This window comes from Harmonia axyridis, chromosome X (genome assembly GCF_914767665.1).
Source record: "Harmonia axyridis chromosome X, icHarAxyr1.1, whole genome shotgun sequence".
In the NCBI taxonomy this organism is placed as follows: Eukaryota; Metazoa; Arthropoda; class Insecta; order Coleoptera; family Coccinellidae; genus Harmonia; species Harmonia axyridis.
Window position 1 is genome coordinate 8,882,359 of NC_059508.1, and position 23,142 is coordinate 8,905,500.

Consider the following 23,142-nt stretch of genomic DNA (forward strand, 5'->3'; position numbering starts at 1 on the left):
ATTTTGGTAAAACGTTGAAACTCTTCAATAAATGGTTTGAATTTCTATGTGGACTTTTACAATTGGGCAACTCTTTCGATCCCTAGCTATTTTTTTCAAGTTTTATCTGATCGTGCGGAACAAACATTTTGGTAATCACAATTTACCTTATAAACTACCAGTTTACGATACGATCTTATAATACCTAATAATGATAATCTTCCTAGTTTTTTTTTTTAATAAAAGCAAACAAATGATCTAATATTTATTTCATTTTCTCCGATTTACCAGATATATAGTACCAAATGATTATTATCCAGTTGTGTTTTGTACCCAAAACTCCACAAATATTTAATTTTTTTAATTCAAACTGATGGCGCCCCCTATACACAACATACAGAAGTTATTCAATATATCCTTAAAGGAATTCTGTAATATTGAACTCCAGTCACAGACGAGACTGGAGATCAATATTCACTGAATATATTATATGAATTGTATTATATTTTAGCTTCTGCTGGGATTATCTTTTTAATCGCTGTAACAAATGAGAAATGTGTCAACTAGTTAAACATTACAATCCAATTAGTGTCTTTACAGTTTGCTTTTTCTTTCATCGATTTCATTCTGAAAGAAAACCCTTACATGAAACTGTAAAATATTACTAACATTCGACCGTGATGAGCTAGATGTCGCCAGTTGTTGCCATTGTGAAGTTCAGCTCGTTAATTGTCGACTGGATTGTCGGAATTATGATAAAAATAGCGAATAACATGACCAATTACGAATTACGGTTCAATTCAAACACGAAATATGAATTTATAAAAAGTTATACTCAAATTGATTCCAAAATTCCAATAGCTACCAAGAATACTAGTTGGACAAGTTGAGGCTTGAATCACCTTGAAGCCAGGATGCATAATTATCAATTCAATGAGTCATCAGTAAGTCATCACTCATAATTCAATATATGTTCATTTTTCCCACAGTCAATAGCAACTAGATACTGAAAAGAGGTGAAATGTAGACATCGATAAGTCTGACATCTATTTTCGTTACGAATAAACAAAAAAAGGCTTTTTTTATTAAGATGTTTTATACTTTCTCTTTGTTAGTTATTGTACAATGTCGGTACCGGATTTTAAACCTATAATACTTTACAAATAGATGTTTCATATTTTTCATCAAGTAATTTTCTCCCAGGAGTTTGTTTTTTTCACATATAAAAAGTAATTATAATTGAGTCCTTGATTTTAATTCAGTTATCTATTCGAATGTATTTTGAGAAGAAGATAATTTCAAATAGATATTTCTAAGAATTGATAAACTGGATTTCATTGTTCGCGGTTATGTTTGAAAGGTTATTTGCAACAGTTGTCATAGCAACGGTAACATATGATTCACCACGCCTTCATTCCTAGAATAATTCATGAGAATTTATTCGAAATGAAGTTCCACAATTTTATTTTAACCAAAGGACCATCAGAAACATGAACTTACATTGGTTTTCGTCAATATATTTGAATAATATTGTTTTTTCGTGATCGTAGAATATTTTGCGATGTATCCGAAATGACATATCGGAAACTATTTTTGGCGCATGTGCAGATACATTCGTCGAGAATGACCCGAAGTCAATGGTTCCTTGTATATTAGTACACTCTTCCTGGAAAGGAGCGAGTGAAAATGTTTAATTTTTAGGCTAAAACGGCCTTTTCTCAACCAATAAGTGAAGATTGTGGCCTTTGTTAGCTTATAAGTGCGCTTCGGCATCCGTGTACGTTCAAAAAGAAGATGAATAAGGTCCTGAACTGGGATGACCGGGTGTCTATGTGGGTATAATGGCGTTCAGTTCTGGTCCACAAACTTAACCACAAGTGCGAATTTCAAAGGATTTTTCTTTACTGGATTTCCAGAATTGACCATTAGCAGTGCGGCATTTTCATTTTGCAGCCGAACTACTCTGGAAAAAATCGAGTGAAATCATACAGAGTCCAAATCACGTCGTGTTTGAGTTCTGTGATACAATTAACAATGTGATATAAAACTCCAAACAAAATTCTAAGAGTGGATATTTCCTAAGATAAACTTCTGTTCATGTGTATCTGGGATAGACTGATCTTATTTGAAATAGACATACCATTTTTATAACGGTAAGTTCGAGGGGAAGAAAACATTAATTGCATTCAAAATGTCAAAACAGGATTTAGCAATAATTTGATTTTCTACTTTTGTGTTGAATCGGACTGAAAATTCGGTTTTTAGGTTATCCTTCACAATCTCTCTTAATCAGTTTTTATCAGATCTATGTTAATTTACTATCAAGGTAGGTATGAGAACTTTATTATGTTTTTGAATGAAAGACAAAGTTTGGTTATGTTCTCCAATAGATTCATCTCATATCCTGATTGACAAATCTGCATTCTGGTGATTTGTAGAACAAAATCAACATATTTTAATGTTTATCAACATTCCCCAATTATTGAATTCGAATTGTATAATATTTACAAACATTATATCACAGGAAGAAAAATCTCATTGTCTTTGTAGTGTGATGATTACTCACCACCACAGATTCAAGAAATGAAGAGGTGATAAATAATTCTAATAAGAATAAAATAATACTCGGACGACAACAAATTATATGCGTTCTCAAATTTTCTTAGAATATGAATTTCTAACAGATTCCAGTTCTTCTGTTTTTAGTGGATGTAGTTTTTTCTTTGCTTACATATGGTTTCTGCTGTTTATTTTATTGAAGAATTGGATAGCTTTCTTCTTTTAGTCAATCTTCAATTCACTGCTACAAATATATGTATTAGAAGAAGTCAATATTCTATTCCTCTGTGAATATATGATAGATTTCATCTCACGATAGGTATTTCGTTCAATTTAGTCATTCAACAGGTTTAAGGAACCATTGTGTTGATTATAGTTTAATTATCAATTTGTGCTATTCTTCATTTTTCCTTTTTCAGTTACATTTCATTATATATTTCCGTTTGATTAATAATTTTATCAATATTATTTGATCGACTCGCAGAAATTAAATGTTGGTTCTAAAACAGATTTGGAACAGATTAGAATTTCTGTCATATTATTTAATGATTCGACACTTGAAAGGAAATCTGTATTAATTTATTTATTATTTTAACTTTTTTATTTCTAAGGATCCTAAACCTGGTCAATGAACCTCTCATTATGATGACTGAATTTACCAGTTGATTATTGTTATTATATAATTTCTTCCATTTGGTGATCATTTTCTCATCACAAATATAACAGTGTAGGTAGTAAAAGTAATGAAGAATGAAATTTTCCTATTCTTCGAAAACCAATAAATTGAACAATTTTTAAAATATAGCTAACGTAAACAAAATTTTCCAGAAGGTTTTTATGTTTTCTCGCTTATATATTCTGTAGAGTTTAATATGATGGTATAATATTGTTCATATAATGATTTTTTTATATCTGAAAAAAGCAATTTTTTCTGCTCAAGACAAATTTTTTATTACTTTTAAGGTTAAACGTCATTATTTTTATTATTGGGACAAGTTGCAAGCAATATAAATACATCCACTCTGTAAAATTTTCGAAAAAAAGTGTATAACGAAAAATCTGACTGAATCTTTTGTGCAAAACTGCAAAAACTCCTTCAAAAATTTGTATTTGTATGATTAGTTTTTGTTTTGAACGTTACTGGAAATTCTTCAAGTGTTTTCGTGAAATATATTTCGCGTATCTTGTTCACATATGTGGCAAATCCATTTCAGTAATGGGAAAACTCGTATTAAATAATTTTTATCTTTCAGTTATCATTCCGACTCTATTGTTCCTTATCTTCAATACAAATAATATTAATTCAACAACTGGCTTTTTTTAAGGGAAATCTAATCGAGCAAATAAAATTGCTTTACTCCAAACCTCTGATAACTAATATGAACATCCGACCTCCGTTGGTGACTTGAAAATAATTGAGTTTCTCCCATAAATTGAAACTGTCAATCCCGTGGAAATTTGATTTGAATTTCCATCGCCTCATTTTGGATGTGAGAGCTCAAACTTCAAAGTGATTCCTGATTGAATATTGCCATCGACACATTTCCCCTTCTATTGAATGCCAATAACTTGAAATAATGTTTCAAAAAAATATGACCGCCAATTTATTTTTCCATCAAAACTGTTCTGACCAAATATTTTCATCGAAAGTTGAATGTTTATGAGCTGTCCTATTCAGAATTGGAATTTTTTTAATCTATTTTTCGTGGTATGCTTGAAAAGAAAATCTTAGAAATATATCAGAAATATTTTAATAATAATGTTATATCAGGATAAATGGGGATTTAAGTATATTTATGGTAGAGACATTTTGGGAATTCGGTAGTCTGAAACATTGCTTCAAATGCCTTCTTAAATCTCGCTCAATTTTGACAGTCAGATCAATTTGAGAAGATATGATTATTTGAAAAAAAATATTCCCATCTTTGCTTTCCCAAAACGTCATGTCTATAAATATGAGTGAACGTTTTTTTCTAATGCTTTCTAATTCGTTGAATTAGGCAGCAATTTTTCATCTTAAACATTTCGCAAAAAAAAATTATTTGTAATGAACGGTATGGGGTATTTTGGAATTTTTTCATTAATTTCTTTTGCTTCTATGGCAATTTCTAAGGAGGGTGAAGATGTTAATAGCATCCGTTTAAATAGGTTAAAGGGGTGAATTGAATTTTGAAGTGTTCATGTTTGAATGCCAAATGTGAATGATATAGAGGAGTCTCTGACAAATGCTCCTTTTTTTATTTAAATTCATGAAAATCGGTTATTCAAAGATTTGATTATCAACAATCCGATGAATACAAATTTTCATGAATCATTCTTAAATTTGCTTCTACGTGATGTTCTTTCGTATCATACATCATTTATTCTGTATTCCATTCATGTACTAAGCACTGTGTTCATTGAATTCTCGTTATAGATATGAAGGATCCCAACTAAACTCATTTTTCGAACATATAGTCGCTTTGACCTCGTTTTATAGTATGTACAATATTGACATATTATTGATTTTCGAAAGCATCATCAACTTTCTTTAAATTATTCACTGCTATTCGAAATGATGTCTGATTATTACCCTGTAAATTTATTCAAAAATGTTGCCCTTGAGAGATGCTGAAATTCTTATCGATTCTTGTGCATCATTCACCAGCAAAAAGTTACGTGATTGCACAAAATTCGCATAAGAGTTTATCTCAGGTTATCTAAAAAACATTTCATCTAATAATATTGTTTTTTTTTAATATCACGTTTAATTCGAAATATCATTCGAATGCTCATAGCAGTGCACCTGTAAGACTCAAACAAAATTCTTTACTAGTACTTTACTCAAAAAAGCCATTCCACAATAGTTTCTTTTTGGTCCCAATATCTCCCAAAAGGTTTCAATTTTTGCATGCGCAACGTGCTATGGGACATTTCATGTCTAAACCTGAATACCCATACCAAATTTTATTGAAGTCGGGTGAGAATTGTTGAAGTTACCACTGTTGTAAGGATGGCGTACACACAGACAGACGGACACAAAACCGAAGTTATGCAGGGTGGTCCGAAATGCATTTCGCGAGTGGAATTGTTGGAATCGGAGACCACAAGTGATCGCGGTAGGCTCGGAAGTAAAAATTAACATGGAATAAAAATCGCCTGAACGCTATGCATTTAGGTCACACTCATAACTAGTTGACCCTTTCAATTTTGGTGTATGGTTATTATGCTGCTGGATATTCATTAAATCTCTTCACATCAATATTGAGGAAATAATAAACAATTGTGTAAAGTGTGCAGTGTTTTTTCTCTTGTTTACGGTGTCTTTAAGATAAAAAGGATGTTGTAGTTTTCGTAGTATTCCATTTCCATTCATCAAGGTTAATCAAAAATAAATCAAAACGTTCCTGGAATTTTTATGACTCAGAAAAAAATCCCTATTTATCTCTGATTTACTACTGGTGTAGGTAATGGTTTAACTGGATTACATACTGTATTAAATAAGATTCTCACAAAATCAATAACTCCTCTTTCAATGAACATGAAATAACTGTTTCTAAATTCGTTTAAGGATAATGAGAATTTCGAAGAAAAGATATTGCTATGAATTATTGATCGGACAAAAGAAAACTCATGCAGGATATTAAAATTTTCTGATTAAAATTTCTATTTATTTTTCAATTTCAGGTGGTGCCATGGAAAAGAACGACCAGAATAAAAAGAATTCAAAACGCCATGGTAAGTTAGGGTATTCCCCTGTAGTAATTTTATTTTTTTCAATTATCCCACTTCAATTTATGTAAATTATATAGAATATTTTCAGTTAACAGTGGTATTATACTCAAAGTTGAAATAACCAAACTCGTTTTCACGAAATCTTTATTAGTCTTCAATGCCGTTTCGACAACAATGTTCTCATCTTCAGAAACTAAAGGTTACTCAGTACTATAACCTTTAGGTTTTCTGATTCAATCTTAATAGGGTTCTTACCCTATTCATTCACATCCTCCAAGATTAGACTTTTAAGGAGTATATAAATTAACTCGCCAAAAAAAATATTGTAAGAGGAAAAATCGAATATACGAGTATACCTATGATGAGAAACGATAACGTCAATTTGAAGTAAACGCGTATCATTTGTATTTTGGTTTGCTTAATCAAGAATTTAATGAATCAAAGTGATCTTTATAAAGGAATATATATTATTAAATAATAATAGATCTATTACGCATATCGAACTAATTCTTACAAATGAATCATTAATGAAAATAAACGTTTCCTTATATGGCATATGTTGTTTATATATCCATTTTGACAGCCTCTGAGTGTTAATTTAATGATTGCCATTTTTTTGAGAATTATTTATGCGAATTGAAAAATCTGCCAATTCTGCCTTATCTTCTATAATTATCATCTTATTTGGATCTGAGTGAGTTCCATGGGGATTCAAGCTCATTTGGATATACGGTGCAGATATCTCATGCGCAAACTTGAAATTACCGTAATCTCAATATTTCGCGGTCCACTATCCGATTTTGAGTATATTTGTTGTGAGTATTCGGATAGGGACATAAATGATTCTATAGAAATTTCATTTGTTTAGAATACACGGTGGGTGTGGGTAAATTTTAGGGATTCAATGGTTTCAAAATAGAAATCAAATGACGTAAAATTTATTGTATATTGTATTGGTTTTACTTATAAAAAGTATATTTAATGTAGTCAATCGAAAGTTAATGTTTTTAGTTGTTGATAACACTTTAGCAATAATTATAAAGAAATCGATTAATGTATTAGAAAACTGTCTCCTATAAATTCGTTGCACTGCCAAATTAGTTCTTCATTGGCAAATCACAGTGTATATCAAATTGCCGCAAATTGATTAAATTTGCATATCGTTAGGTATATCATTGAACTCAATTATGGGAGATATACGCAGACTTTCTTTTTTAACGCAAGATAGAATTAACTTAGATTTCCTTTCATATTTTTTTGTGTTTAAGCGAAATTTATAAACGATGACGGTTAGGATTTTTCTTTTTGCATGTCTAATTCATTTTAATGCTATGGAAAAAGTAAAATGAAAGTTTATTTTTTCGAAAAACTAACAACTAGTCACTTCGTAACAGTTCTTAACAATGTGGTCAACCACATTGATGTTCAATTTACAAACTATAACGTAATTATTTAATTACGTTATTAATAATAATAATTATTAATTATTTAATTTAAGAGTAATCGAAAAAACGCTTGAACTAACAGGCCAATTGAAAAGTCTCCGGTCTACCATAGTGAAACACATTTTTTTGGCAAATTTCGATTTTATTATTCAACATAGTTGCTTTCCAAGGCGATACAGCGATTATAGCGATATTCCAACTTTTCGATACCATTTTTGTAATACGATTTGTCTCTCGCTTCAAAATAGGCCTCAGTTTCGGCGATTACTTCTTCATTGGCGCTCGAAGCTCAATTCATGCAAGTTTTGCCATTGTTTTTATTGATTGTCTCGATGAAACAGCAACTTTTTTTCTTCAAATGGGGCCGTTTTTTAACGATTTCATCCTTTAAACGATCCAATAACGCTATATAATAATCGCTGTTGATGGTTTGGCCCTTTTGGAGGTAATCAATGAATATTATACCTCGCGCATACCAGAATACTGATGCCATAACCTTGCCAGCTACCGATCACTGATGGTTGATTTTCCTGTTGCAGATCCCGGAAACTCTTCATCAAGCAAAGATTTTGCTTCAACTATATTCTTTCCCTTCAAAAAGCAATATTTTATCAGCACCAGAAATTTTTTTTTTCATCTTTTTTCAAATAACAAAAGTAGCTACACTCACAACGCAATATCTCACGAACTAATGGTCGGACTGCTGTCAAATTTCGACACGTATCGTTTGAAGGTTGGTGCTAACTAAAAATCATATAGATTTAATACTAGCACCGCCATCTGTGCATCAAACCGGGGACTTTTCAATTGGCCTAATTTCTTTGGTAAACTCGGGAGCAATAATCACTTTTTATGCTATCAATAAACAACAATCACTGTATAATTTTGGAGGGTCTAGGAAATATGTCAAAGAACCACTCGTTAACTACCGGATTCATTTTATTTTATTATTAAATGTAGGAATGGTTGTGGGAAGGCTTTTCGGAAATTGTTTGTTATGGAAGAATGGTAATGGTCGAAAAATAAGAAATGTACAAATGAAGAGATATTTTCAAGAGATTGCTGTCGCTTATACAGTCTTTTTATGTTCCCTAAGGAACAAGAGGTAATTTGAACGCTATCGGTGAGATTTCTCGGTCGATCAAGATTTCAGGGTTCCGTGTTGCGTGTTAGTATATACATATCTATTTTCGAGGAATCAAGGTCATTTTCATCACCTTGCTGAAAACAAATCATATTGGGACCTGGCATTGACCTCCTTTACAGTATGAGGAACGACCCGTTGCCTCCTTAAACTGTTCAATCCTGTTTCAGTTGACTAATAATTGTCATAATAATATAATTGACTAATAGACGAATAAAACAATACAGATTCTTATCACGTTTTCCGTAATGACTAACTAAAAATCTCGCCAAAAAGTTTTCATTCACTCAACCGAACGAAATTATACTTGTTACACTTTGGCCCTTTTCGTGCCTATTAGGTCAATTGAAAAGTCCCCGGTCTGATGCATAGATAGCGGTGCTAGTATTAAATCCATAGGATTTTTAGTTAGTGCCAACCTTCAAACGATATATGTCAAAATTTGACAGCAGTCCTACCATTAGTTTGTGAGATATTGCGTTGTGAGTGTAGCTACTTTTGTTATTTGAAAAAAGATGGAAAAAAAGGAATCTCGTGCTGATAAAATATTGCTTTTTGAAGGGATAAAATATAGTTGAAGCAAAATCTTGGCTTGATGAAGAGTTTCCGGGATATGCACCAGGAAAATCAACCATCATTGATTGGTATGCTAAGCTAAAACGTGGTGAAATGAGCACCGAAGACGGCGAACGCAATGGACGCCCAAAAGAGGCTGTCACCGACGAAAAAATCATAACAGTTCACAAAATAATTTTGAATGACTGTAAAGTGAAGTTGATCGAGAAAGCAGACATTGTGAAGATATCATCTTAACGTGTACATCATATCATTCACGAATATTTGTACATGAAAAAGCTGTGTGCAAAATGGGTGCCGCGCGAGCTCACAATCGATCAAAAGCAACAACGTGCTAATGATTCTGAGCAGTGTTTGAAGCTGTTTAAGTGCAATAAACCTGAATTTTTGCGTCGATTTGTGACAATGGATGAAACATGGCTCCATAATTTCACCCCGGAGTCCAATCGACAGTCAGCTGAGTGGACTGCACACGATGAACCAAATCCAAAGCCAGGAAAAACAACAGTCAGCCGGCAAGGTTATGGCATCAGTATTCTATGATGCGCAAGTCATCATATTCATTGATTACCTCCAAAAGGGCCCGACCATCCAACAGCGATTATTATATAGCGTTGGATCGTTTATGGATGAAATCGTTAAAGAAGAAGAAAAAAAAAGGTGCTGCTTCATCAAGAAAATGCACCGTGTCATAAATCAATGAAAACAATGGCAAAATTGCATGAATTGGACTTCGAATTGCTTCTGCAGCCACCTTATTCGCCAGATCTGGCACTCAGCGACTTTTTCCTGTTCTCAGACCTCAAAAGAATGCTCGCTGGAAAGAAACTGAGGCCTATTTTGAAGCGAAAGACAGAGCGTACTACAAAAATGGTATCGAAAAATTGGAAGATCGCTATAATCGCTGTATCGCCTTTGAAGGCAACTATGTTGAATAAAATCGAATTTTGCCAAAAAATGTATTTTACTATGGTAACCTAGTGTAATAAGCGAATTAGGCAAGAAAACGGACACGAAAAAAGCATACATTTTAAAGATAAATCAAGAATTTGCATGGCGAATTAGAAAATTTGATTAGGCTTACTCGGAAAATCTATCATCGGCAAATCCAGCAAGTATCAACGTGACACGTATTTTGAGGAAAGGAAAGCTGATAGTGGTTACTGATAAAGAAATTTAGTTGAAGAATTATTGGAACCTTATCGTGCCTGTTCTGATCAAGGACGAAGCATGTTTGATTGGGAATTTCGCTTCTAAAAACTGGATAACCGAATTCCGTTTTGGTTTAAAATATACGGTAAAAACCTCAAGAATGCATGCACCGACAAATATTTAACCTTGTCCAAAATCAATTAAATATTTTGCAGCGGGATAAAATCTGTCGTACAAATACATATTCTAAAATATATGGTCTTATCTTTTATTAGTTTACTTTATCTTTTCTATCGATACATACAGATACAATGAAGATGTAGAATCTGTGTCTGTACATGAAACAAATTAATCAAAAAATAGAAATTCGAAGGCATAAGTGTTGGAATTGCCTTCTGCAGCGAGTATTAGACTATATTTTCTCTATTTCAGTCAAGTTTTGTGAAATATTGTCGAAATTCAATGGAAAATTCAGAATATACATCCTAGTGACTTTTGTTTTGTATTTTGGCAGTTGGTGCGACTGTTATGAAAATTGACAGATTATGGAATTTGAATCGTACGTTTCTAATTTTGAAATAATTTATAATTACGCATTAAATTCGTGAATTATGTCTGAAGAAATCGATTTAACACCACCAGAATCGAGAGAAATTGCGAATAAAGTTGAAAATCATTTCACTACATCCAAATTATATTATATTGACAATTGAAGTGTGTTGAAATGTGATCGGATCGGAAGTCAGTGTAGACAACCACAAAAAGAACTGTAATGAACTCATTACGAAACTGAAATAGAGAATTATATTTTTTAAATCTCCAAAATTACTGAACAGATTTTCTTTGGGTTTTCACAGGTAGATTATGCTCAGCTTGAAGCAACATTTAGGGTGTAAATAAAAAGATTATTGTCGTTTGAAGATAGATTTTGAATTCATCTCTTGATACTATTTATTTCAATTCACAAAAATTTGATTTCATCAATCAAAGGAAAGATAGTCTAGGCAACTGTCTTTTTAGTTATTGTACCCATTACTCACCAACATATTAGATAAATCAGAATATATTTTTTCGTCAAAATTTGATTGTCGAAAAGAGATAGAAAGAAATAAAGGAAGAGAGAATTTGAACCCAATGGTGAATCATATTTTATTTATTTAGATATTTATTTTTGGGTCTTAAACAGGGAACTTGTTTGTTGGTATCCTGGACTGAGATCAGCAGTAAAAAATATAACAACACTAATATAAAGCAATAAGGTCATCATTATCATTTGAAAAATTTACGATTATTAGAAAAGGGCATTCATTTCTTTGGAAATTGGAGCATAATTTTTATACAAAATTAAAAAGTGAAAATATTGATGAAAACTAGTTTCTTGCAGAGACTGATCTTTTTAATTTATATTTTTTTTTTCAGGGGTGAACGAGGGTCATCAAGCCAGATATAATGCAAACTCCACCAGTTCGGGTGTTGTCATGGTGGGCCCGAACTTCAGGGTTGGAAAAAAGATAGGTTGTGGCAATTTTGGAGAACTGAGACTAGGAAAAAATTTGTATAATAATGAACACGTAGCTATTAAATTGGAACAAATGAAATCCAAAGCGCCTCAGCTGCATTTAGAGTATAGGTTCTACAAATTGTTGGGCAGTCACGGTAAGTTCAGTTTATCAAAAAATATTGATAATCATGTACTTTTCTGTTCAATCCTTTGAGTAGTTGCTACCAGTTCGTTAGAAAGGCTGTAAAAAAAACTCTTTTCAGAATAAGCTGTATTCTTTTCTTAAAATCTTATTGTTTCAGAGGGCATTCCTGAGGTGTATTACTTCGGACCTTGTGGTAAGAATAATGCCCTGGTTATGGAACTGTTGGGTCCTAGTTTGGAGGATCTGTTCGATCTCTGTGATCGTAAATTCTCCTTGAAGACTGTTTTAATGATAGCGATTCAATTGGTGAGTCGAAATTTTATTCAATGTTTGTGGAAAAATCGTTAGGAAATAGAGTTAGCTACAATTTCAAGGAATCAACTGGTCTTGGTTTTAATTTTTTTAAATAATAATTCTTATCGGTCTAATCAGACATTGAAAACCATATACAACGACAAGTGGAATTAATAATGGAGGGACATAAGTGGTTAAAAAAAACATGAATTTTTTAGGGTTTTGCAACTCTTCTAAACGTATATTCTTCAACTGCAAGTAAATTACATACTATTACTTCATATTTCCAAGTCTTTCATTCTTCATTTCTTAGAAAGTTCCACAAATTGTTAGCATTTAATTTTAATAAGTTGGAGACACGAGTATGAATCCCATTGGGGGTTAGTATTGATCCACTTCATTTACCTACCACAACTTTTTCAGAGAGTTTATGAATGATGAATAAGATTTGATTTGACTGTTGGCAATATTGATTCAAATTTAAAAATAGATTTCTCGTAAAACAAAAGGATTTCCAACATATCTCCGAGTCCTTACATCGATGATTTATTCATCTAATATGAATTCATCTTCACTAACAATATGTACTTGAAATTTTAAGATAAGATAATACTCGTAAATACAGTTTTCAAGTATATTGCATATTATGAATAAATTTCTTGAAAATTCTCTCTATATTTCAGCTCCACCGTATAGAATACGTTCATAGTCGACATTTAATCTACAGAGATGTAAAACCCGAAAATTTTCTAATCGGTAGGAGCAGTATCAAGAGAGAAAAAATTATTCACATTATAGATTTTGGTCTTGCAAAGGAGTACATTGAATTGGAAACCAATAAACACATTCCGTATCGAGAACATAAATCTTTGACTGGCACTGCGCGTTATATGTCAATTAACACGCATCTAGGAAAAGAGCAATCCCGAAGGTAGGTTGTTGTATTTGTCGTTAACCACAGCTTCTGGTATCTGGTTATACTGTGAAAAGTATTTAGATATAATTAATTGTTGAATTATTTCAATTGAAGGTTGCTTTCATGCTTGACGAAGATGTTTTCAGCTATCAGAAATCCATTTTTTTTTTCGTTCATGAACTTAATGGTACCTGATTTTCGTTTTTATCTTGTAAAGACAGGCTACCTAAGTAACCTTGGACCTTAATTCGTGAACATATGCAAATTTTTGTCAGATTATCTAATTTTAATAAGGATGCTTGTAGAGACGAGAATGAATTGAAAGAAGCGAAGACTTCAATTAAATTTAACTAATGATTTGAAAAATATTAACTATTGTTGTAAAATTTCGAATATAGCTTTCCGAGACCATGAACAATTGTCAAATCATCTAAAAACATATTTTGAAGATACCGGATCAACAAATTCAAACCTAACCTCACTACAGTTATCTATACTATAGTAGAAAGCCAGTGATGAGCAGCTTGTCTTTAGATTGTCTCATGCTCATGATTTTCCTTTCCAGGGATGATCTAGAGGCTCTAGGACATATGTTCATGTACTTTTTAAGAGGTTCCTTGCCCTGGCAGGGTCTGAAGGCAAATACGCTTAAGGAACGCTACCAGAAAATCGGTGATACAAAACGTTCCACAACAGTTGAGCAACTGTGCGAGGGTCATCCTGAGGAAATGGCAACATACCTGAGATACGTTCGCCGTTTGGACTTCTTCGAAACACCTGATTACGAATATCTACGAGGTCTCTTCCAGAATTTGATGAGCCGAAAAGGATATGTTGACGATGGAGAATTTGACTGGTCTGACAAAACTACGGTAAGTAAATCTATACTAATTTACTAACTGCATCAGTTTATTATTTCCAAAAATGAACCTTTCGAAACTTGATACATACACTGCATTGATTCTTCTAACTCGAGAACACATTCGATGAATTTTGAAGGAATAAAATTTGAAAAAAAAAAATTCTTAGAAACTGGGCAACTCATAATCATGAAATTAGAAATATACAGGGTGATTCACCGGGATGGCCTATTAGATTTTTATGGAAAACTAATCATAATTTTGAGCTGAAAATTTGCATATTGGAGTGAAGACAATGATCTTTCTCCCTAAAATATTTTCAGATTTCTACAACTTCCGGTTATACCGGAAACAGACCCCCAGTATATTATTGCATTATTAGATAGCTTTTTTGACGACAATTTCGGAAATATGTCATACCTTGGGTAAAAACTCAACCGTTCATGTGTTAATGGGATTCTTATAAAAAAAAACGGTGGCGATGAGGACTCGCTTTTTTTTTAATCTTTCGGCAGAAAAAGCCTTTTTCGAAAAAAATTTTTTTCTGCTTCGATTTTGCAAATACGTAGCATTATAAGACTGTTTGCGGTTTGTACCAAAAATGTACAGGGTGTTTATAAGATCATGAATTTGGACAACTTAAATTCATCAAAACTCAAGATTTTCAAGTTAGAACCAATATTTTTATTATTTCAGTTGATTCTAGGTACTAGAATTTTGGGGGTTACTTAATCAAACCCTATACCTAAAATGAATACTTAAAGAGTTATTGAGGAAGAACCTTAAATGAGGGAAAACCGCAATCCCCACTGTGTGGAGTAGTCTGTGACTTCCGGAAAACACAGAAAGAAATTAAAACTCGATTTTTGGATAACTAAATTCATAAACGTCTCCATAGGCCATCCCCGTGAATCACCCTGTATATTACTACTAGGGTACTAATACAATATTTGCTACCTCGATAGGCCTATGTAGATCTTATAGTTTCAGAGTTTTGAAATTTTTGTTCATTATTTATTTTTTTTACATGTTGAGATATTTTGCATTTATAGAGGAAATAAACCTTGGTGTAAAATTTGCAGTGGGCTACACTTGGTTAGAAAAGATTATTGAATTATTTGAAAATTTTAAGATAGATTTTTTTTTATTTACAGTAGATTTTCTTATTGTTTCAAATTTTTGCTGAAATTTTTCATTATATTGCATGAGTCTTTTGAACTAAATTCATACATATTTCAAATTCAAGGAATTAATTAAGAGTAAGAGATGTTCGCTTACAAGTATCTAAAGCAAATTAATGTTGCATTATTATGTAGTTAATGCGAAAAATCAGTAATAAGTAATGGAATATTGAATAGCTTTAAATATAGAGGTATGGAAACACTTGTATTCGCACACTTATGTAAGCAATAAGATGAAGTTCAAGAAATTATTTTCTTTTCGAGCGATGGGTGACATTCGAAAGAAGAGAATATTTCTTTTTTTGACTAGTACTACTCTTCAGCTTGTTATGGATGACAGGTAATCAAAAATTTGTGGCAAATTGATTTTTGATTTGTAGGTTCAGCGAAAATCAATTGAAATGTATAGATCATTAGTTTTGCTATTTACTTACAGATTTATGAGAATTTTCGAGATAAGTTAATGCTGAAGCAATTTTAGATGAAAAAAAATTTTTCATATTTTGTGAAATAGTTTAGGACTTAGTTTAGTTTTTATTTAATCGTTTTGAAAAAAAATTGTATAGGTGTATATTCATGACGTCTTCATCAACAATCATGAACTGATACGGATTTTATTTATAGGTTTTGATGTACCTATTTAATTTGAAAGTTTAATTTTTCAATGCAGCCACCCAATCTGTATGTTCTTCAGCAACTGAGACATGCTCCACCATCAAATAAAATAAAAACTAAGTCCGAAAAGGTATACAAATTGAAGGCTAGAATGCTTGCTAGGGTTGAACCTTCCTCTGAATTTTTCTCCTATTAGGTCATTGAAATTTTGATGATTCATTGACGTAGATATATAATTTGGGGTATGCCTGTAAGACTTTCTAATTTACTAATGTTTTATTTAGATGTTCTTTTGCAGTTCAGCCCCCCAGTTACTATTTTAGAATTCTGCAGTGGCTAGTTTGTTTACCTCGTTATTTGAAAGAAATATAGTAAAGAAGTACTGTAATCGTTAGTTTTTATATTTGTTTTTCCTTTTATGCCGACTCTCAAACTAACCTCAATGTTTCAGAGCACTCCAGTTGGATCGTTACAAACCCATGATGTAGTTGTATCGCCTAATAGAGAAAGACACGGGGCCCCTAAGGTGAGAACAATTTTTATTTTGAAATAATTGGACTATCTATTTGATTATATTTGCGTTTTTTCCTTTCAGACGACTGGTAAAAGTAGTGCCTGGCCAGAGGCCTCCAAACAGAGTACTCTAGGAAATTTGACTCCGGCAGACCGTCATGGATCTGTTCAAGTCGTCAGTTCAACTAATGGAGAGTTGAATAATGATGATCCGACAGCTGGGCACAGCAATACCCCGATAACTCAGCCCCAAGAGGTCGAGATGATGGATGAAACCAAGTGAGTAAACTTGAAATAGTGAAGGCTTCGTAGAGTAAATTGCTTTTGAAGCTAGCATTGCTTATTTTCCTGCAAGTTTTTGATCCTGTTTCAGACTAACAATACTAATAAGATTATGATTGAATAATTGACCAATAAAACACATATTTTCTTCATCCTTATGCCTTATTTCCTTATTGCCTATTCCCATTTTGTTCCACTAATAATTATTTAAGAAAAATAATGACACAATACAAATGTCAGCAAAAAATAATGAAGACAAGAAATCATAAATTCATTTGACAAATAGAAAGAAGAAATCAGAAATAATAATTTATCAAATAGATCTGAAAGAAAGACACGCAGAGACTGAAAAATTTAAAATTACATTTTTCATAAATATAACTATGCTTTATTCTTTTTCTCTATTAAAAACAAACAGTTCATCATTAATTTTCTCTGAGATATATTCGATTCTATACTGATATTTGCTTACTGGTTGCAATATAGATTTCTGATGAAGTTATTTCGTTATTAGTAAATCGCGAAATACTGATGTTCTGGAAATTCCAAATTTGGAAGTGCACAATGCGTACTGTACATCTGAAAGAGCTGATATTCCTTCGGAGCCACTATTGCACATAATGGGATCCCGGGAATTCTCAACAAATTTCATTCAAAACTAAATTGAAAGATCATCATAAAAAAAAGACATATCACTTTCACAAATCTCTGTTTAAACTATAGCTCTTTTCGTTCAATAAAAATTCTAAAACATGACAAGAAAGAGTTGGAAATTGAAAGGGTGAAATATTTTGAAATATCTAGGAGTGAACATCTAAAATATAGAATGAACCCAGAATATTGCCTACTGTTATCCAGGAAATCTCGATAAAAATTAAAAAAAAAATCATTTGCATCTAACACCTATATCAGTAACCTAACATAACACCTATATTGAGCAAATTTCTTGAACCTGTTCTTATTTTGCTGTACTACTGTCTGAAGAATGTAAAAAAAAATCTGCTACTAAACATAAAAAAAATTGGTTATAAATTATAGTAAAAAGTGATAAATATCTCAATTATGATCATAACTACTAGTAACAATTGACATAATTCATTGAAATAAAATAATCTGTTTGAATTAGGAACAATTCCTCTACTCCATCCATAAATGTTTCCATTTCCTTTTTTATTTCATGAATTGAATATAAATAGAATGAAAACAAAGTAATTTCCTCAAATATTTTATTGCCAGCGACAGTTGTTGTTTCGCCACACTGTTGCTTCATCAAGCTACATTCGTTGACTGTTCAAAAAATGTAATTAGTTTTTATTTTATTTTTCCATCTCATTTAGTTTGTATGACGCTGTTTGCCCTTCCATTAGAGAATGAACCTGTCCTTTTGTCCTTTGACTTTATTCTTACTTTCATGCATGAATCTTTCATCTCATCTACTTCAATTACATAAAGGTGTAATAAGTTCTTGGTTTTTGGGATATATCGAAACATTGCAAATAAACTAACTGACAAAGAGACTGCAACACCCAGAAGAAGCTGTTTAAATTCAATTTTTTTTTAAACATAGATAGTATAGCAAGGAGCTCATGATTGAATTTGGAGAAAAAAATCGTAAAGGTTTTTTCATGTGAATAATTCTTGTTACTTAAATATTGACAATATTGTAGTCGTTTTTTGCAAGTTTTTTAAATTTCACAACAAACCAGCTGTTTGAAGGGATCCAAAGTCGATGTAGTAGTTAAAATGCCTAGAGCATGTGTACGCGGAATTTATCACCAGCTAAGTGAATTTGAAAGAGGTCGAATTAATGGTCTACGGGAGGCGGGTTTGTCATTTCAAGAAATCGCTAACCGTACAAACAGAAATCCAACTACTGTTATGAGATATTGTCAAGCGTGGTTTGATAATGCCCAAAATTGAAAGGGCACAAAGGAAGTTCTAGATCGACGTCTTAGACTTATGGTCATTAAAGACCGATTTGCGACAACTCGATCTTTGGCCGATGAGTGGTTAGGAGAACAAGGCCATCATGTAACTGTCCGAACGGTTTACCTCCGGATAAGGTCTTTTGGACTGCAGCATTATCGACCCCATATTGTGTTACCTCTGACGGTTGAGCAACGGCGACAACGATTACAGTGGTGCAAAGAACGTCAACATTGGAATGTGAAATGACATCAGGTCGTCTTTTCTGATGAATCTCGATTCTCCTTGGGTGCACATGATGGCCAAAAAAGGGTTAGACGACATCGGGGAGAAATACGTGAACCTCAGTTTGATGTTGAGCGGACAGTAGGCGTTATGGTATAGGGTGCTATTGCACCTGCAAGTAAGTCACCTTTAGTCTTTATTCGAAGTAACATGACAGCGCTGCGGTACCTTCAAGAAATAGTGGAGCCATATGTTCTCCCTTACCTTAACCAATATTTCAGCAAGATAATGCCCGACCTCATGTTGCCAGAGTTAGTTTGAAATATTTCGAAGCGACTCATGTGAATCTTTCGCTATGGCCGCCCAGATCCCCCGATCTTTCGCCCATAGAGCATGTTTGGGACATCATGGGTAGAAGGCTTGAAAATTTACCCTAGCCCCCACGGACTTTGGCGGCTCTGAGATATGAAGTACAGGTAGCTTGGGATAGTATCCCTCAAGAAGAAATAGACCATCTTATTGCATCAATGCCGAGACGTGTTGGGGGAGTGTATAGATAATCGTGGTAGACAAACATTATTAACAAATTTATTACAAAAAATTGTAAACCCTCCGTTTCTTTATCCAAATTTCAATCATTTACTCCTTGCTATACTTTCTATGTTTTACCAAAAAAAAAAATGTAAGCAGCTCCTTCTGGGTGTTCTGGGTTTCTTTTACAGTTAGTATATTTGAATTTGTCATCAATTTTGAAATATTTCTTGAAGAAATAACCATCCAAAGTTTTTTCTGGCTTGAATTGATTGGTTTGTGTTTCAGATGTTGTTGCTTCTTTAAAAGAAAGAAGAAGAAAGGAGTACGTACCAAATGACTGCAGTATAGTGAAACGGACCAACATCTTACTCTGCTGCCATGTGGCCACAGTGGGGGCACCCTTAACTAATCGCTCGGCAGCACACATTGTACTATTTAGCTAATATAGATTAGCCTTATCTATTTTAAGTATGTTAAGTCGTACCATATCTGTACAGAACGTCTGCAGAGAAGCCTTACTCATTGGTCAGTTCTGTATTTTCTCGCTAAGTTTATTTATCGTCCAGATGCTTGTCGTCATTATTTATTTTACTTTACCAAATATTAATATGACCTAGAGTAGAGAGTGTTCTAGTAATGTTGCTTTTAATTTGAATGTTTTCCTCAGAGTAAGGCAGAAAGAAGTTGACGGCATGAGGGTTTGCTATTTGGCCACTCTGGATTCTATACAAAACCTAGGTTTCCCCATTCTGAACATCATCACAAAATTCGTTTCAATTCCTCAGAAAGTGGCCTTGTTTGTTTTTTAATTTTCTTCGGTAAGCAGAACTTCAATTCCATCTAAGGCTATAGCGCTCTATTTCTTTTTTTTTTTTTGTTTTGTTGCCCTTTGTTTTTTATAAATTGTTCAAAAATAAAGCTGCTTCATGTATTTTCGATTTTAATTATTCTATTCTCAGAATAATTTTAAGTGATCTTGTTGAACAGAAGAATTTTCTGGAGAAATGTACAGTTGCAAAATCATTTATACAGATGATATTCAAGTGAAATTCTGGATACTGTTGTATCTTGTAAAATTTCAATTTTTTCATTTTCACCAATGGCGCATTTGCTTGAAGCAGTTAATATATATTCCCGAAATTATTCTTGAATGATTTTTGTTAGAATTGTGTAGAGCAAATAATAATAATAATAATAATCGAGATGCCTTTTAAACTGTCTGGTATCCTCATGCAGTTTTGTGAGTAGACGAGTCCTCCCACTTCATTTTTGTAATTAAAGTTCAGGTGGAGGCATGTATGATGCCTGTTCCATTTCTCTGTTTAGCGACATCTGTCATCTTACTTGCCTTCACTAAGCTTCTTCATTTGACGTAACCTTGTGATTTATTCGTTGTATAAATTTTTGCTTTGTTGATCTCAAGTGAAGGTTGATCGACTGCTTGAAGTCCACATTTGAACAAAGAGATGCCAATGGAAATTGAGAAAGTGTTCTTCCGATACTTGTAATGTCGAAACATTTTGTTATTTATTCTATATGCAGTTGAGCCCAAGGAAAACCTGGTTGGGTGCTTTAGATGAAAAACATTGTCGATATAAAATCTAAAGTTGTATCACCTAAAACGATCCTGTCTTGTTTTCATTGGGCCACTCTGTATCCTTTAGGCTGAGAAACGGCGACTATCAGACTTTAGTTGTACTCGACTCAAAGTGATACTCGCTATTGTATTATATTAGTCTGCCAGTGGCTGGATCTTAAGTATATCTGTTAATTCTTGGTAAATTTATTTAAGGAAACGCTACGAGTATGTTCATGTATCTAGTTGTGAATGTTGTTTCTTGGAGAGAGAGATTGAATAGATTCTTTTCCAGCGGTTGGTCTGTTGCTCTCTTGTGGCTAGGCGTTTCTTTCGTTAATTTTTTTTGTCCTTTGTTTGACCAGTTTGTACAGGGCGTAAAAATGTAATGCCTGACCAAACTCAATATCTGCCCATGAAGTCGATAAAATTTTAATTCTTTTAATATGGCTATTACAAATATAGAATGTTATATCACAGTGTTTCTTATTCTTCAACCCTTATCGTTTGTATATCTGGCAGACTCGACAAGTTTTTTTTGTAAATATAGATTCTAGCAGCAATATAATTACATGCGTCATACACTTTTAGATGTATATAAGTACTTCCTTGATAGTGAATTTTTATCTTCCTACAATTTTGCAATTTAAATTTATTGTAACATTGTAAAAATTGTTGAACCCAAATTAATATAATAAATACTGCTATTTATTCTATTTCTTTTTATTCAGTAAGAGCTTCGAAAAACAAGACCTTGGATAAATTTATCCGGATATAATAATCTTGGGTTTTCCCAAACAAAATGGATCAATTCAATTTGTATTTGAAGGGTTTCAAGGATGTAGATTCCAAATTAAGCATCGGTTCCAATCAGAAAAATTTTTCTACAAGATTACAGCACGATTTTTGTACTAAATTCGCAATATTTAGGCTTTGAGAGGTGTTAGGAGGAAACCAATGGTAGGTTAGTATTCCGAATCGAAAATTCTCCATGATTTCAAATGTGGAAAGTTCTGAGCGGCAGATTTTATTTTTCAAAAAATTCCACAAAATGCTGGATATCTCAGTTCGTAGTTCTCCTAGGAATTCCAAATCGGTATTAAGCATCGAGCCCCCCTCATGCTATCAAATTTTGAAGCAGATCGGGCTACAAATTCTCTTAGTAAAATTTTCAAAATCGGATAATTTGCCAGGACTCAATGGTGCCATCTAGGAAGAATAGCTCAAACCGGTTATGGTAATGAGGTTCTGATCATAGGATTCTATACGTGTTGGGCCGCGGAAATTATTAGTTTAGGAAGATTCAGATAGATGGCCTGTAGCCAAATTCTAGACTAATTTATTCGAAATATCACGAAAATGTGACCTTTTAGAAGCAAACTGATTGCAGATTCGTATTCGCCGGGGTCGAATGCTTCTTCTTACAAATTTTCAAGCCAAAAAAAATTTTCACGAAATTCATTTAAGGTCTTGATTTTTTGAAAAAATTGACCGATCGAATTTTCGACTGTTTATGGAGTTGATATTGTAGTCTGTAGTATTATTTCATATTCTCATTTAGGAATTATTATCGTAGATTGGAAATCTTTCTATTAAAGTTGAAAATATTCGGATGAAAATTCGTAATAATACTTCGATTATATTTTACGACAGAAAATATGGCAAATGAGCTCCAAAATTCGACATCAAAATTGGCAACGGAGGACCATCAAAATTTGATATCTTCTAGAATTTTCGATTCTGAATAGTAACCTATCATCGGTTTTTTCCTATAGCACCCTTCTAAGCTGAGATATTACGAATTTTGTAGAAAGATAGTGCTTTAAACGTGTAGAAAAATTTTTCTGATCGTAACCGATGCCTATTTCGCAATCTACATCCTCGAAACCCTTTAAATACTCCATAAAATGTTCAAAATTCGATCGGTCGATTTTTTCGAGAAAACCAAGATCAATTTGAAAACGGCGAATACAAATTTGTATTTGAAAGGTTTCGAGGACTTAGA

The 23,142-nt window shown here is 32.8% G+C and overlaps 1 protein-coding gene across 3 annotated transcripts; it reads left to right on the top strand.

The window, feature by feature from the left end:
* The first annotated feature begins 904 nt into the window (after nucleotides 1-904).
* LOC123686428 (casein kinase I) lies at nucleotides 905-21,848 on the top strand. 3 transcript variants are annotated; one of them, XM_045626543.1, is made up of 9 exons: nucleotides 905-923; nucleotides 6,205-6,255; nucleotides 11,989-12,225; nucleotides 12,373-12,521; nucleotides 13,193-13,440; nucleotides 13,991-14,297; nucleotides 16,533-16,607; nucleotides 16,677-16,873; nucleotides 19,847-21,848. In XM_045626543.1, the coding sequence occupies exons 2-9, from the start codon at nucleotides 6,213-6,215 to the stop codon at nucleotides 19,896-19,898; spliced, it is 1,308 nt and encodes a 435-aa protein (XP_045482499.1). In that variant the 5' UTR covers nucleotides 905-923; nucleotides 6,205-6,212; the 3' UTR covers nucleotides 19,899-21,848. The 3 variants fall into 3 exon arrangements, with proteins under 3 accessions (XP_045482499.1, XP_045482498.1, XP_045482497.1); XM_045626542.1 differs by lacking the exon at nucleotides 905-923 and adding an exon at nucleotides 1,589-2,132; XM_045626541.1 differs by lacking the exon at nucleotides 905-923 and adding an exon at nucleotides 2,272-2,305.
* The last annotated feature ends 1,294 nt before the right edge of the window (nucleotides 21,849-23,142 follow it).

Coding starts and splice junctions, on each gene's coding strand:
- LOC123686428 (XM_045626541.1), top strand. Junction 14,298..16,532: donor ACTGGTCTGACAAAACTACG/GTAAGTAAATCT, acceptor TCAATGTTTCAG/AGCACTCCAGTTGGATCGTT. Junction 16,608..16,676: donor AAAGACACGGGGCCCCTAAG/GTGAGAACAATT, acceptor TTTTCCTTTCAG/ACGACTGGTAAAAGTAGTGC.